At 42.0% G+C, this 12,702-nt stretch overlaps 1 protein-coding gene across 1 annotated transcript in view; it reads left to right on the top strand.

The window, feature by feature from the left end:
* PRTG (protogenin) overlaps window positions 1-12,702 on the top strand; it is a 170,128-nt gene that overhangs the window by 138,326 nt on the left and 19,100 nt on the right. The window contains exons 19-20 of the mRNA XM_056115327.1: window positions 90-194; window positions 1,467-1,787. Coding sequence (XP_055971302.1) covers window positions 90-194; window positions 1,467-1,787 — 426 coding nt within the window. The remainder of the gene's footprint in view (window positions 1-89; window positions 195-1,466; window positions 1,788-12,702) is intronic.

Genomic DNA, 12,702 nt, shown 5'->3' with positions numbered 1-12,702 from the left:
GGTTGCTTCCCTCATAACAATAAATATTGTCTTATTGTGATAAACTGAATTTTGTAATATTTATATTTTCTCTTTTTTTTATTTTTCAGGGAGGAACTGACTTGATAATTAACAGCTATGGTCCTATAATCAAAAACAACCCTAAGAAAAAATGGTTTTTCTTTCAAGAGTCTAAGAAGCCAAAAGTCGAGCAGGTAACCCACCTTCGTTGAGAAAAATCTTTAGCAGCCTGAGAGTATAGGACACTCTGTCTACAATAGCAGACCAGGTGGAGGAATGCTTCGTTTTCGTTTCTGAATTCTTTCTGGCGGTGGTTTTATTAGTTTGGGGGATGACCTTATGGAAAGCCCAGGGTGAGAAAGGGCATGCTCAGTGCAGCTCTCAGAGAGCGGTGGGGCCAGGCAGGGGGCGGGGATGGGGATGGGCAGGAGCATCACCAGGAAGTGGGGGGGGGGGGGGTCAGCCTCTGACTCCTGCAGTCCTCCGTGGTCCCTCTTCCTGGGAAGTGTGGCCCTGGCTGCTCCCCATGCCTTGCCGCTGCTCCCTGGACGGTGTCAGTGCGGCATGCACCGGTCCCCATGATGCCTTCCACTCAGTGTGCCTTCCTTTCCTTTGTAAATTTTTTTCCTTTTTGATTTTTTTTAACTCTTTTTTTAAATAAAAACCCACATCCCAGAGCTGTACGTGGCCTGTTCCTCGGCACAGCTCAGTTGTCGTGAAGGAGTGAGTGTGTTTGTGAGTGTACCCGGCAGACGGCTGCCTGTCCTGGCCATGGTTGGGTCCTGTGCATACTCTGAGCTGCCCTGGGCTCTGCGCCCCCCACCCAACCCCCCAAAACTCTGATCTGGAATAATCAGGTAGGAAAAGAAATGAACCCAAAACCTTCATGTGTTCTGGGTCTTTTTTTAGAAAGAAAAGTCTAGGGCTGGAGAGATAGTACAGTGGGTAAGGTGCTTGCCTAACATGCGGTCAACCCGGGTTCAGTCCCCAGCACCATATATGGTCGGTCCCCCAAGCACCTCCAGGAGTGATCCCTGGGTGCAGAGCCAGGAGTAACCCGTGAGCATCTCCAGGGGTGGCTCCAAAACCAAAAGTAATAAAGAAAAACCTGTGTTCGTGGCCTGAAATGCACATCGCGAATTTAACTCATATCATTCTTCCATAAAATTGGTCTTATTACATGTGGTTTCACGTGAGTCGCAGTTTCCAAAAGCCACACAAATATTGGAGGGTGCTCAGATACAGGACCTGGGTCTGTGGCCCTGTGGTTGGGTGCTTGTCTTGTGTATTTGAGTGCCTGGGTTTCAGCAATCCTAAGCCAAAAATCTCCAGTGCTCCTAAACCAAAAATCTCCAATCCCCAAAAGGTGGACTGCAGATGGAAACAGAGGCCGTAGGATTCCTGCAGAGTCCTACTCTCTTAAGAGCCTCCTCTCACGGCTGACGCTCTTATGTATTTCTCCTTAGCCTTCAAGCAGATTCACACCAACGGTCTGCTTCTACCAGCCGGGCACCACTGTCCTAATCAGCAACGAAGACTCCCCCAGCACCCCGGGGCAGCCAGCCACCTTCCCCAGGCCCTTTGGGGCGGGAGGCGACACTGAGCATTCGGCTAACAGTGAAGGCAGCCACGAGACAGGGGATTCTGGAAGGTTCTCCCATGAGTCCAACGATGAGATCCACCTGTCGTCCGTCATCAGCAGCCCGCCCCTGGACTCCCCCTCCCGCACGGGCAGTGAGTCAGGAGAGGGCCTCTCGCCGCTGAAAGGCGAGAACCTGGCAGGGCCAGTGGGTGCAGAGCCGAGTTCCTCTTGCGCTGTGCAGCCACCACCCGTCCACTGTGCTGGGATTTGCCACAAATAACTCTGCAGCGCAGCCAGCTCCAGCGCCCAGGCAAAGGACAGTAGACGGGCATCAGAGCCTTCTGTGAGAATCTTGATGGCTTCTTGGTATCTCCACCTGATTTGAATGTGTTTGGGTTGGGGTTTTCTGTTTGTTTGTTTTGGCATTTTGGGGAGGGGTGGGTGGGTGTTTTGTTTTTTTTTTTAAACTCACGTATCTTGAATGTTTCATTGTCAGCAATGTGAAAAGACAGTCAAGATGTTTGACTGGATTATAAAATTTTATCACTGGAGCAAAGGGTAGACTTTCAAGAAGGCCCTTTGCTGACTATCTACCTCAGTTTGTCCGTCGGCAAACTCCGAAGACAACTTTGTTACCTCGTTTGTTGTGGTAGTTGATCCCAGCTGCATAACCAATGATACTTCCTAGTAGCCTTTTCTTTCCATTGCGAGCGTGTGTGTGCTGTGTGTGAGCGAAGGAGCCCTAGAGGTAGATGAGTGAGAATGTTGATTTGGAGCTCTGATTTTTATTTTTAGGAAAGTAGGATGCACCCACGGATTTGGGTACTTGGATACCTCTGACGGTGAGGGCTGTTAAATTTTGGAGATGAGAGAAAGCGGGGCCGTTGACTTTAATGTGTGCCCAACACAAAGAAGGTGCCGCTCTTTGGAAAACAGATTGCCTCCGCCGTCCACAGGAGCAGCACTGCTGAGTGGGGCCTTGCCAGTTCTGCACGTTTGAGTAGCTGCATCCCTCTGACAGCCCCCTCGGATCAGTGCCCTTCCACGCCACCCCTGCTGGGTGGTGGCCAAAGGCGGCACTGTCCCAGTTCGCTTTAAAGCATCCTTAGCATATCCAGTGTTCACTGCAAAACTTGAGGCAGAAGCAGATGTTCTCAAGATAATGGATATAGGTTTGGTTTAGAGAGGTGAAGACATTCCCTAGCATAGTAAGAATATTAATAAGTACAACAAGAGACAGTGTGACGAGCCTCGAGGTTGTCAACAGTGCCTTCCATGATCAGTTATGAAGTTCTTTGCCTTAGAGACCTTGGAAATGAATTCGTGAAGTTGTTCAGGACAGGAGTGAGAAAAGTTGCCTTAAGAGTTTCTTGGACTTGATCAGTGACTATTTTTGATGTATAGCATCTGATCAGTCGTTGCTTTTTCATGCAGGTTTTATTTAGGGGGCGGGGAGGGGTATCTGTTCGCAGCTCTGTCATCTTCCTCATGTCTTCCTGAGTTCTTAGAACATGGCCCGCTTTATTCCATTCCCTTCATTGTGGGCGCTGTGCATGAGGAATGCTAATAACCCCAGGACTGAGTTTATCCTCTTGCTGTTTGGAAATCAGCAAGCTGTTCGCCTCTGTCATGAGAGCTTGTAGGTGCCCAGCAGATGAAGAGGCTGAAGAATTAAACACCTGGTGGAGAGAGGTGGTCCCAGAGTCTTTAAAAACTAGCCCCCCAACCCCAATTTATCTTGACCTGATTTTGAGTCTCGTTTTGAAAGAATTTTTAATGGGTTTCCTCTTGGAAACTTTTCGTTTGTAGATGGGATCATGTTAAATGTTGATCTAAAATGAAAAGACTCATTATCAAAAATATTCCCACCAGTGTGTAATGGTAGAACCATTTTGATTGTTCTTCTTTTATCATTTTGTGCCAAACTGGCTGTGCTCAGACATATATTCGGTACTAGCCATAAGTAGGTGCTAGCAACCAAGCGCCCATTTAGGTATCTAAGTATATGAGCTTCATGGCAAATTTAAAATGAGCTTCATGGCAAATTTAAAAAAAAAAAAACAGAGCTTTAAGTGAACAATCTGTGGCAAGAAAATATGCCCCTGCCTTTATAGCTCCTGTCTTATACTACCTCCTTTTAAAAGTTATTCTAGTGTTATTTTTATTTTTCCTGTACTCAGGGAACCTTTACTTTTGAGCTGCCTCATGGAAGCATGGGCAAATTGACAGGGTATGGCGTGTTCTTTTGTTGTTGTTGTTGCTGTTTTGTTTGGGGTTTTTTTTTGGGGGGGGGATGTTTGTTTTTGGATTTTGGGTGGGATTTTTTTTTTTTTGGTTCATAAGTAGATGTTTGTGGGGCCAACTTTTATCAGAATCTAAAATTAGGTGTCCATAATGAATTTATGTTAAAAGGCAAACAAGATCTCAAAGTTGGTACATCATCCGTCATGGTGATGGCATATATATATATGTGTGTGAGATATATATATCTCAGACTGTATGAATTAGTTTTCTTCTAAACATCTAAAAATATTATCTGAGGTCTTTGAAGAAAGTTTTTGTTTGCCAGATTTTTGAAGAACAGGCCCATAGTTATTGTAGATCTCTAGACTAATTATTTGATAATTATTTACCAGTACATTTTATTTTTACTTTTTCACCTTTGCATTTTGTGCTTATACAGATTTTTTTCATAATAATCCTGTTACCAAAGAATTTTTAGTAGAAAGTTAAAATTTGACTATAATTTCCACTCCAGATTGAATTAACTAGAAACATCTATAGATATGAACACCTATACAAGTAGTTACTAATCCAGAGCAATAGGTTTTATATTGATTGTTGTAGTTAAATAGAATAGTAACTTTAACTACCTTGTTACCAGAGCATTTAAAATAAGTTCTTTACCAACAGATTTCAAGTATAATTTTTTTTCTTCAGCAAGTATGTCTTCAACTATACAGTATTAAAGTATTTTTAAATTGTTGAAAGTACTCGTTGAAGAGGAAAAAAGTCTTCACCAAAGATAAATATTTTGGTCTCACTAATAAGATATTTAGTATATAGCAAAGACTTCTGTCAAGTGGTTGCCAAAGCAAGGTACTTTGAAGTCTTCAGTATAAAATTGTAGCTAAAATGTAACAGCTCTTCACCACTCTGATAGTGGTGTTACTTCATACTATTTCTGTTTCACTACAGAGGGGCTAATAAGCAACTGGTAACTATTTTCTTTTCCAAAGACTGATTGGCTGCAAATACTGATACCCTGCATGTCATTTTCATGCCAAATATTGCAAGATACTGCTCATTAGTATTTTCATACCAAAGACCATTAAAATATATTGATTAGTCTGTAAGTAAATAAAGATGAGCAGATTGGAAATATATTTAGTGGCTAATAGGAAAATCTAGCTTTAGTAGCAAAGATATCAAAGGGCTAAGTTTACATAATGAAGAGCAATGCATTTATATTGGTATTTATCAGTGTTTATATTCAAGTACTTTTTTATCAGCAAATTTTTTAAAAACCAAAGATATTTAAGGTTACCCTTTGCATAGAGGCAGATTTTGTTGTGCATCAAACTGTTGTTTCTTGTCTTTGTGTCAAGCAAACTTGTCTCTCCAGAACCTAGTCTGTGTTCAAGTAGCTCGCATAGACTTTCCATGACATCTGCTGATTCAGCCACAGGATGTTTTTGCCAAACGATGTGATACTTTCCTAAGTACCTTGAGTGCTAGATGTCAACAGAAATATCAGCAGCAGGTCTGTTGCAGAGCATGACAGCAACCCCTGAATTAGCCTGTGTAGTTTTCCTCCTGCTTGCAAAGAATCACCCTCCCGCTTACAGCCCTGTTAACACTGGCTGTTGACATCTCTGGGGAGCAACTGATCACAACACCAAACAAATCCACTGCCAGAGAGTCAGCTGTAGTGGATAGATGTGTTCTTTCAAGCTGGTCATCTCATAAAATATTTTCAGCGCTTTCAGGGAGCTACAGATTCCAAACTGCAGTGAAATATTGGGTGGGATACATTTCTTTAAATGAATTCTGGAGTTCTTTAGTTTGGTTAGCCTAAAAGTAAGGGCACAACTTGACCCACCACTAAGTAGCCTTAAGAATCAGCTTTGGCGCATCAGAGAAATGTGACCCTCAGTGAAATGTCTTTTACTTGCCTTGGCTTCATGAAGGAGCAGCACCAGCATTGGGAGCGAGGGTCGGGATTGGCATGAGTGTTGCGTGTCTTAAGGACTTCTGCCAGAAATCTGTTTGCAGGCAACAATTCAGGAAGATTGTTCAAGCTTATGTGATGATGCCTTGAAAAACTGAGTGTTATAAAAAGATGGAATTGAAAGTATCTTTTTGATGCAAGAATATCTAGATGTAGTTCCAAATTCAGCAGTGACTGTAGTGATTCACAAAAACATAGAGAGTTCATTGAATATAAAATCTGAATATGACTGTTAAAAAAATAAAGTTCCAACCAGGTTTGAAAGAGTTATGAACTTTTAAGACAAACGTGTTTCTGTATACTTGTTTCTGCCACATGGTTCTGGCCATTGGCTTTCATATACTATGGATTTTTTTATTTTGTGAGTCGTGGGTACAGAGCAGATGGTTTTGGAGATCACCACATTACAAGCCATTGTCTACTTGTCCGTTTTGTTGATGTTTAGAAGAACATGTACATAGAATTTTGTGTTAAGTTGATTTATGCTCAGGATATATGATCCGAGGCTAAGGCAATGTGTATGTTTGCAGGCTTTAATCTCTGGCTCCCTTCTTAAGCCTCTAGAGGTGTTTTAAGAGTCGCAGGACAGTTTTGCAGTTTTACCAGATACTGTTTTATTTCCTTCTTGCTGCTGTAACAAATTACTGTGAATTTAGCAGCCTAAAATGACACAAATTTATTACCTTCCAGTTGTGTAGGTCAGAAGTCTGCCCCAGTTCTCATTGGGGAAAAAGTCAGGGTGTTGATAGGACTGGGTTCCTTCAGGAGACTGTAGGGAAGAATTGCATCCTTGTCTTTTTCATTTGTCAGGACTGCAGAGCCTTCTCTCCATCCTGAAAACTCCCTCACTTCACAAAGTGAGTATTATCCTGATTTCAGAGATCAGGAAACTCAGATTTAGAATGTCTGACTCGAAGGGGACAGTTAGTGAGTGACTGAGCCAAGATACAAAGCCAGTTTGTTCCAGCTCCCAAGATTGAAGAGTGGTTCCTACCTTGGTACATCTTGTCAGGTGAGATAGGATGCTTGGTTGCCTAGGTTCATTGTGCCTTGACACTGTATCAACACAGCCAACACTTATGAACAGCCAGTGAACCTAGAGAAGTCTTGGTCCTGTCCCTTCATCAGAGGCATTCAAAACTTGGGAGGGGAGAGGCACTATGCTGTAAGTCACCCCTTGTCAGCCACTGACCCATCTCCCCTTTCTGCTTGTAAAGCTTGTTTCCTCTCAGCCAAGATTGGGTCTGAAGATCTTTGCTGGTGCCTGGAACTGCATTGGAAATAAAGCAGGCGTGCTTCCTGGAGTCCTTATTTAATCAAGCCATTAGAAAGGAAAGGAACTTCCTTCTTAGACAAGGTGTTCAGAATTGGCTTTTTATTTTTATCCATTTTCCATCTTCCTTAAGTAGCAGTTAAACTGGGAAAAGCCAGGTTTAGAACCAGGCAGCCTTCGTAGATGATCTGAGGGGTCATTATATGAATACAAGCGTATTTAGGAGAGAGGAAAGGAGAGGACATCATTGGAGCACCTAAAGACCCTTGGCCATTCTGAAAATTGTTTGGCAGGAAAATTTTTTTTGTTTGTTTTTTAGGTTTTGTTTATTTATTTTGGGATCACTCCTGGCAGTGCTCAGGGGACCAGATGGGATGCCAGGAATCAAACCCAACTTGGCTACGTCCAAGGCAAAAATGCCCTGCCTGGCTCTTACCGTCGCTCTGGCCCTTAGCAGGAAAATTCTTAACCTGTTTCTGGTCCTTCTCTCTCACCATGAAATTAGGATAATAATTTGTTTTCCAGAATTAGTCGCTGAATTTTAAAAGAAAATTCAGGTGTAAATAATTACCATCAGAAACTCATTTCCATCAGACTGAATTGTATCTTAGCAGAATTGTTTTCTTCATAGGGTCAGCCTTTCTAGTTACATTGTGTCTGTGCAAAAATAAAAGAACATTTGCATTCTCTGTACCTGCATCAAAACAACAACAGCAGCAGCACTAAGAAGTGGTGGGTAGTAAAAGATACGGACAAGATTATAAACACACTCTGTAGTGTAGGCAAGTCTGTGAGAGCAAACGTCTTTGAGAATACCTCGTATGAAGTCATCTTTTCCCAACCTTGGCCATTGTTCAGTGTCTTGGTTTTTAATTTTAAGGAGAGTGAGATATCGATAGAGTGATAGCGGGAAGGGGGAGGGGAGCAAAGTACGTTTCTAAGATTCCTTTCTTACTGATCTACTTTTTCAAGATATGGAACATTTTAACATTCCTTTAAGCTATGTGAAATTAATTTTGAGTAAGCAACTAATTCCGTTTATTCAGATCTAACTTTCAGGCTTATTGGGGAAAAAAGCTATCTTTTTTTTAGCTAAAGAAAGAAAATATTTTCTTATGCCATCCAATATCTCCCTTGGGATAATTTAGGAGAATTCTGAACACTGTTGCACATTTATGCAAGTTTCTGTTTTGTTTAGTACCGGGTACTATATAGACACAGTCCTGCCATAAATATAACCTTTAAAACATTGTTACAGAAATTTTATTTTTCTATGGAATTGTCTTCAAAGACAGTAAGATTATCGATGTTTTTTAACCTTGAAATTATCTTCCTGTGACCACTTTCTGGACCTCTGTTTTGTTTGCAAATGAAAATGTTAATAAGCATTCTGAGCCTTCCTGGGACATGGGAAGCCTGAATACACACGCACTGCCTTAGCATCTCAGCAGGGGAAGAGAATTTGTGTATTGCCATTGTTAGATAATATTTCATGTCTGAGTATGCATCTTTTTTTTTTCAAAGATTTGAATGAAATGCAAGTGCAGGAGCCAGTTCTTTTGTTTTGCATTGTGGGCGTTCTGGACCCTGTCACTCCCTATAACCGTTTTCTTGTAAGGGCAGCATTTGCAGACCTGCTATTGGACTCTGGAACTGAGCTATATTAATTTTGTACTTGACTCAGGGGATCAGCTCCGGGAGCTCCATGGCATGAAGAAAGCAAATGTCTGCCTTGATTTTGAATGTACCTTTTTAATGTCTTCTTTAAACATATTTTCTTTAATAATGTGAGTTCATTTTCTTTCCTAGGATCATAGTAAATATTGCCTAGTATTTTCCCCTTCCCCAGGGTAGCTTATGTACTATCCTGCAGGTTATGCCAAAATGAATAAAAGTTTAAATGCCAAAATGTTTATGAAACTGCTGTCTAAAAACTGATTGATTGCACAGATTTAATAAACTTTTTTTTTAAAAAAAAATAGCCTGTTTTTTCTTTTATTCTAGGGAATAGAGAATTTATTCTGGGGAATAAAGAATTTTAAGATTTTCTCTCCTGGGGTGGGATGATTGAGTCCACCCCAGCCATGAGGTTGCACCTCTTTTAAGCTTTCTGTGAGCTGTTGTCATCTGGCATTATTGAGTTACAACAAGGAATTAACGGTGCCCCCATTCCAGTAAAGTTGTTTACCTTATGAACTAAATAATAGGTAGCCTGGGCTTGATCAGATAAACAGAGCTGTATAAGACATGGGGAAACTTTGATTTTTTAAAAATATTATTGTGGGAAAAATGATTGGCAATATGGAAAAGCCTTCCACTGAAAAATCTGGAGGTAAAAGAAAAAACATGCCCCAAACTTTTAAAAATCGCTAAACTGTTTTTTTTTTAAATACCTAGGTTGGAGGAAAGAAAATAAGAATAGAACAGTAAGTTCTTGAAATGACATTGTGCTGACTGGAGAACATAAAAAGAAATCATTGAAACATAAGAGAATAAGAAACTATTTTTTCCCGTTTTTTTAAATTTTTTTTTTTAATTTTTATTAGTGAGACATCATGAGGTACAGTTGTAGACTTACAATTTTTTGTGCTTGGGTTTCAATTATACAATGATCAAATATCCATCCCTCCACCAGTGCCCATTTCCCACCACCACAGATCCCAGTATCCCTCCCACCCTCCCCCCATCCCCCTCATCCCACCCTGCCTCTGTGGCAGGGCATTCCCTTTTGTTCTCTCTCTCTCTTATTGGGTGTTGTGGTTTGCAGAAGAGGCAATGGGTGACAATTATGTTTGGTCTCTAGTCTAGTTAAAGACACTTTGGTACACCTACACAATGGAATACTATGTAGCTGTTAGAAAAGAAGAAACTATTTTTAAAGAAGAAAAAGTATCTTGGAGGTGATGGGGCTGGGGCAGGGGGTGGCAGGGCTGTGTGAATTGAGTTTCCAGGAACAGATTTTTGAAAATCTGTTAAACAACATATCAGATCACTGGAAGCATACTCTAAAACTTCAGAATGGATGAGAAGAACCTGTCGAGTTTGCCACCCAGACAAGCAGGTAGGAAATATGAAAAATGAGTTAGGGAGAGAGCTCAAAGCCGCAAGTGAATCCTTGTGCTTAGGATTAAAATAAAATAAATTTTATTAATTAAATTTATACAGGTTTTTTTTAATGAAAGTTTCTACATGCATTATAAAGCTTAGTTTATCTGAATGAGCCCAGGCTATCTATTATTTAGTGCACAGGAAAACAGGACCGGGAAATTCACCCGATCATGCTAATCAAGACCGAACTGTCATCCTCAGTCTCAAGCACTGCGAAAAACGCCCTCCCCGCCGAAGAAAATAAAAAGTAAGGAAATATATAAAATGAAGGTATAGAAGACATAATGCTCTTTGACAGCCATTCTAAAATGAAAAGCTGCAGGAAATTAAGGATTAACGGTATTCAAAGAGAAAATGACTGAATTTATGAAAAGTCACAAATCCTCCGATTCAGAAAGGACGAACCACACCCCGGAAAAAGAAAATAACTCTACACTAAGGCATTTAGACATTTTAGTGCAACTGCAGAACACCAAAAATAAAAGTAGATTACATAGATTGCGCTAAGATTTTTCAATGGCAAAAAAAAAAAGGAAAAAGTAAGATGATGGCAAGATAAGGACTGCCTTGCAGACTTGAGGCCAGTGAATTTACTCACAACACCAATGGCATCTCAACCATTTTGGGAATTCCCATGTGTGACCCCCCAGCATCACGGAAGCCACAAAGGGAAGGGAAGGGGAAAAAATATACATTTTTTTAAAAGATTGTAAGATTGGGGCTGGAGTGATAGCACAGCAGGGAGGGTGTTTGCCTTGCACGCAGCCAATCTGGGTTCGATTCCCAGCATCTCATATGGTCCCTCGAGCACCGTCAGGAGTAATTCCTGAGTGCAGAGCCAGGAGTAACCCCTGTGCATCACCAGGTGTGACCCAAAAAGGGAAAAAAAAAGATTGTAAGATTAAACGTCAAGACGTTGCAAAAATATAACAGCAACCTGAAGCTCTATACCCAAATTATTGTTTGAACATTAGACTTAAATAAGCATAATTCTAAATAATTACATTTACACACATACATTGCTGCTAAATGTACAACAAAGGATTATAGTAGACAGAAGAAAGTGGTAGAAAGAAGCAGTGATGAGTGGGACATGCAAATAAATAACTGGAGTGAATACCCGGGGGTGGGGGGACTCAGAGCACTGAATTGAGAGTAGCCCCAAACACTGCCAGGTGTGGTCCCAAGTCAAAAAGACTGAAAGGAACTGGAAAGATGTCCTGGAGGGCTGAAGTGTGTTCTTGTATGCGGAGCCCCAAATTTCACTCCTGGCACTGCTGGGTTTCCTGAGCACAGTGGGAGTTCATCCCTACCACCCCCCCACCCCTGCAATTAGAAGCAATTCCATATTCCCTGGGATGACTACAGTCAAAAAGATAGTAGCACTGTAGCACTGTCCTCCTGTTGTTCATCAGTTTGCTCAAGCAAGCACCAGTAACGTCTCCATTGTGAGACTTGTTACTATTTTTGGCATGTCGAATATGCCACAGGGAGCTTGCCAGGCTCTGCTGTGCGGGTGGGATACTCTCGGTAGCTTGCCGGGCTCTCCAAGAGGGATGAAGGAATCGAATCCGGTTGACTGCGTGCAAGGCAAACGCCCTACTCGCTGTGCTATCGCTCCAGTCAAAAAGAAAGGTAAAGGTAAAGGTAAAGGCCCTCCCGTTGATCGTCGATTTGCTCGAGCGGGCCCAGTAACGTCTCCATTGGAGACTTTGTTGTTACTGTGTCTGGCATATCGAATACTCTCGGTAGCTTGCCGGGCTCTCCGAGAGGGGCGGAGGAATCGAACTCAGGTCGGCCATGTTGGCCGCTTGTAAGGTGAACGCCCTACCCGCTGTGCTATCGCTCCAGCCCAAAAGAAAGTAACCAAAAAATAGTAAGTGCTGCTGAAGATGTGAAGAAATTAGGAAACCTCCCCCGCCCCCATGGGAATGTGGCCAAGTGGATGGAACTTCATCTCAAACATGCCAAGTATTCGCTTTTACCACTCAAGCTCTTTGTGGCCCTGTGGAATGCAATAATATACACCTAATCCTGAGAGCACAGAAGACACATCCAGTTATTCTAGGAAAATAATTGACCTGCAAGATACTTGCAGGTCAAATGCAGTGTGAGTCTGTCATCACTGAAAAACAGGTATCAATAGATCTATTATGGAACTATCAGTGGAGTTTAAATATGGACAGCATGCTTCATAGTATTTCCTGCGAGTAAAGTAAAGTAAAGGCCCTCCCGTTGATCATCGATTTGCTCGAGCGGGCCCAGTAACATCTCCATTGGAGACTTTGTTGTTACTGTGTTTGGCATATCGAATACGTCACGGGGAGCTTGCCAGACTCTGCCGTGCGGGCGAGATACTCTCGGTAGCTTGCCGGGCTCTCCAAGAGAGGCAGAGGAATCGAACTCGGGTCAGCCATGTTGGCTGCGTGCAAGGCAAACGCCCTACCGCTGTGCTATCACTCCAGCCCATTTCCTGGGAATAAATCTTAATTTGATCATTGTTGTGAG

This window comes from Sorex fumeus, unplaced genomic scaffold (assembly GCF_029834395.1).
Source record: "Sorex fumeus unplaced genomic scaffold, SorFum_2.1 ptg000029l, whole genome shotgun sequence".
In the NCBI taxonomy this organism is placed as follows: Eukaryota; Metazoa; Chordata; class Mammalia; order Eulipotyphla; family Soricidae; genus Sorex; species Sorex fumeus.
Note: the sequence above shows the minus strand (reverse complement) of the source record. Positions and strands in the feature narration are given on the sequence as shown.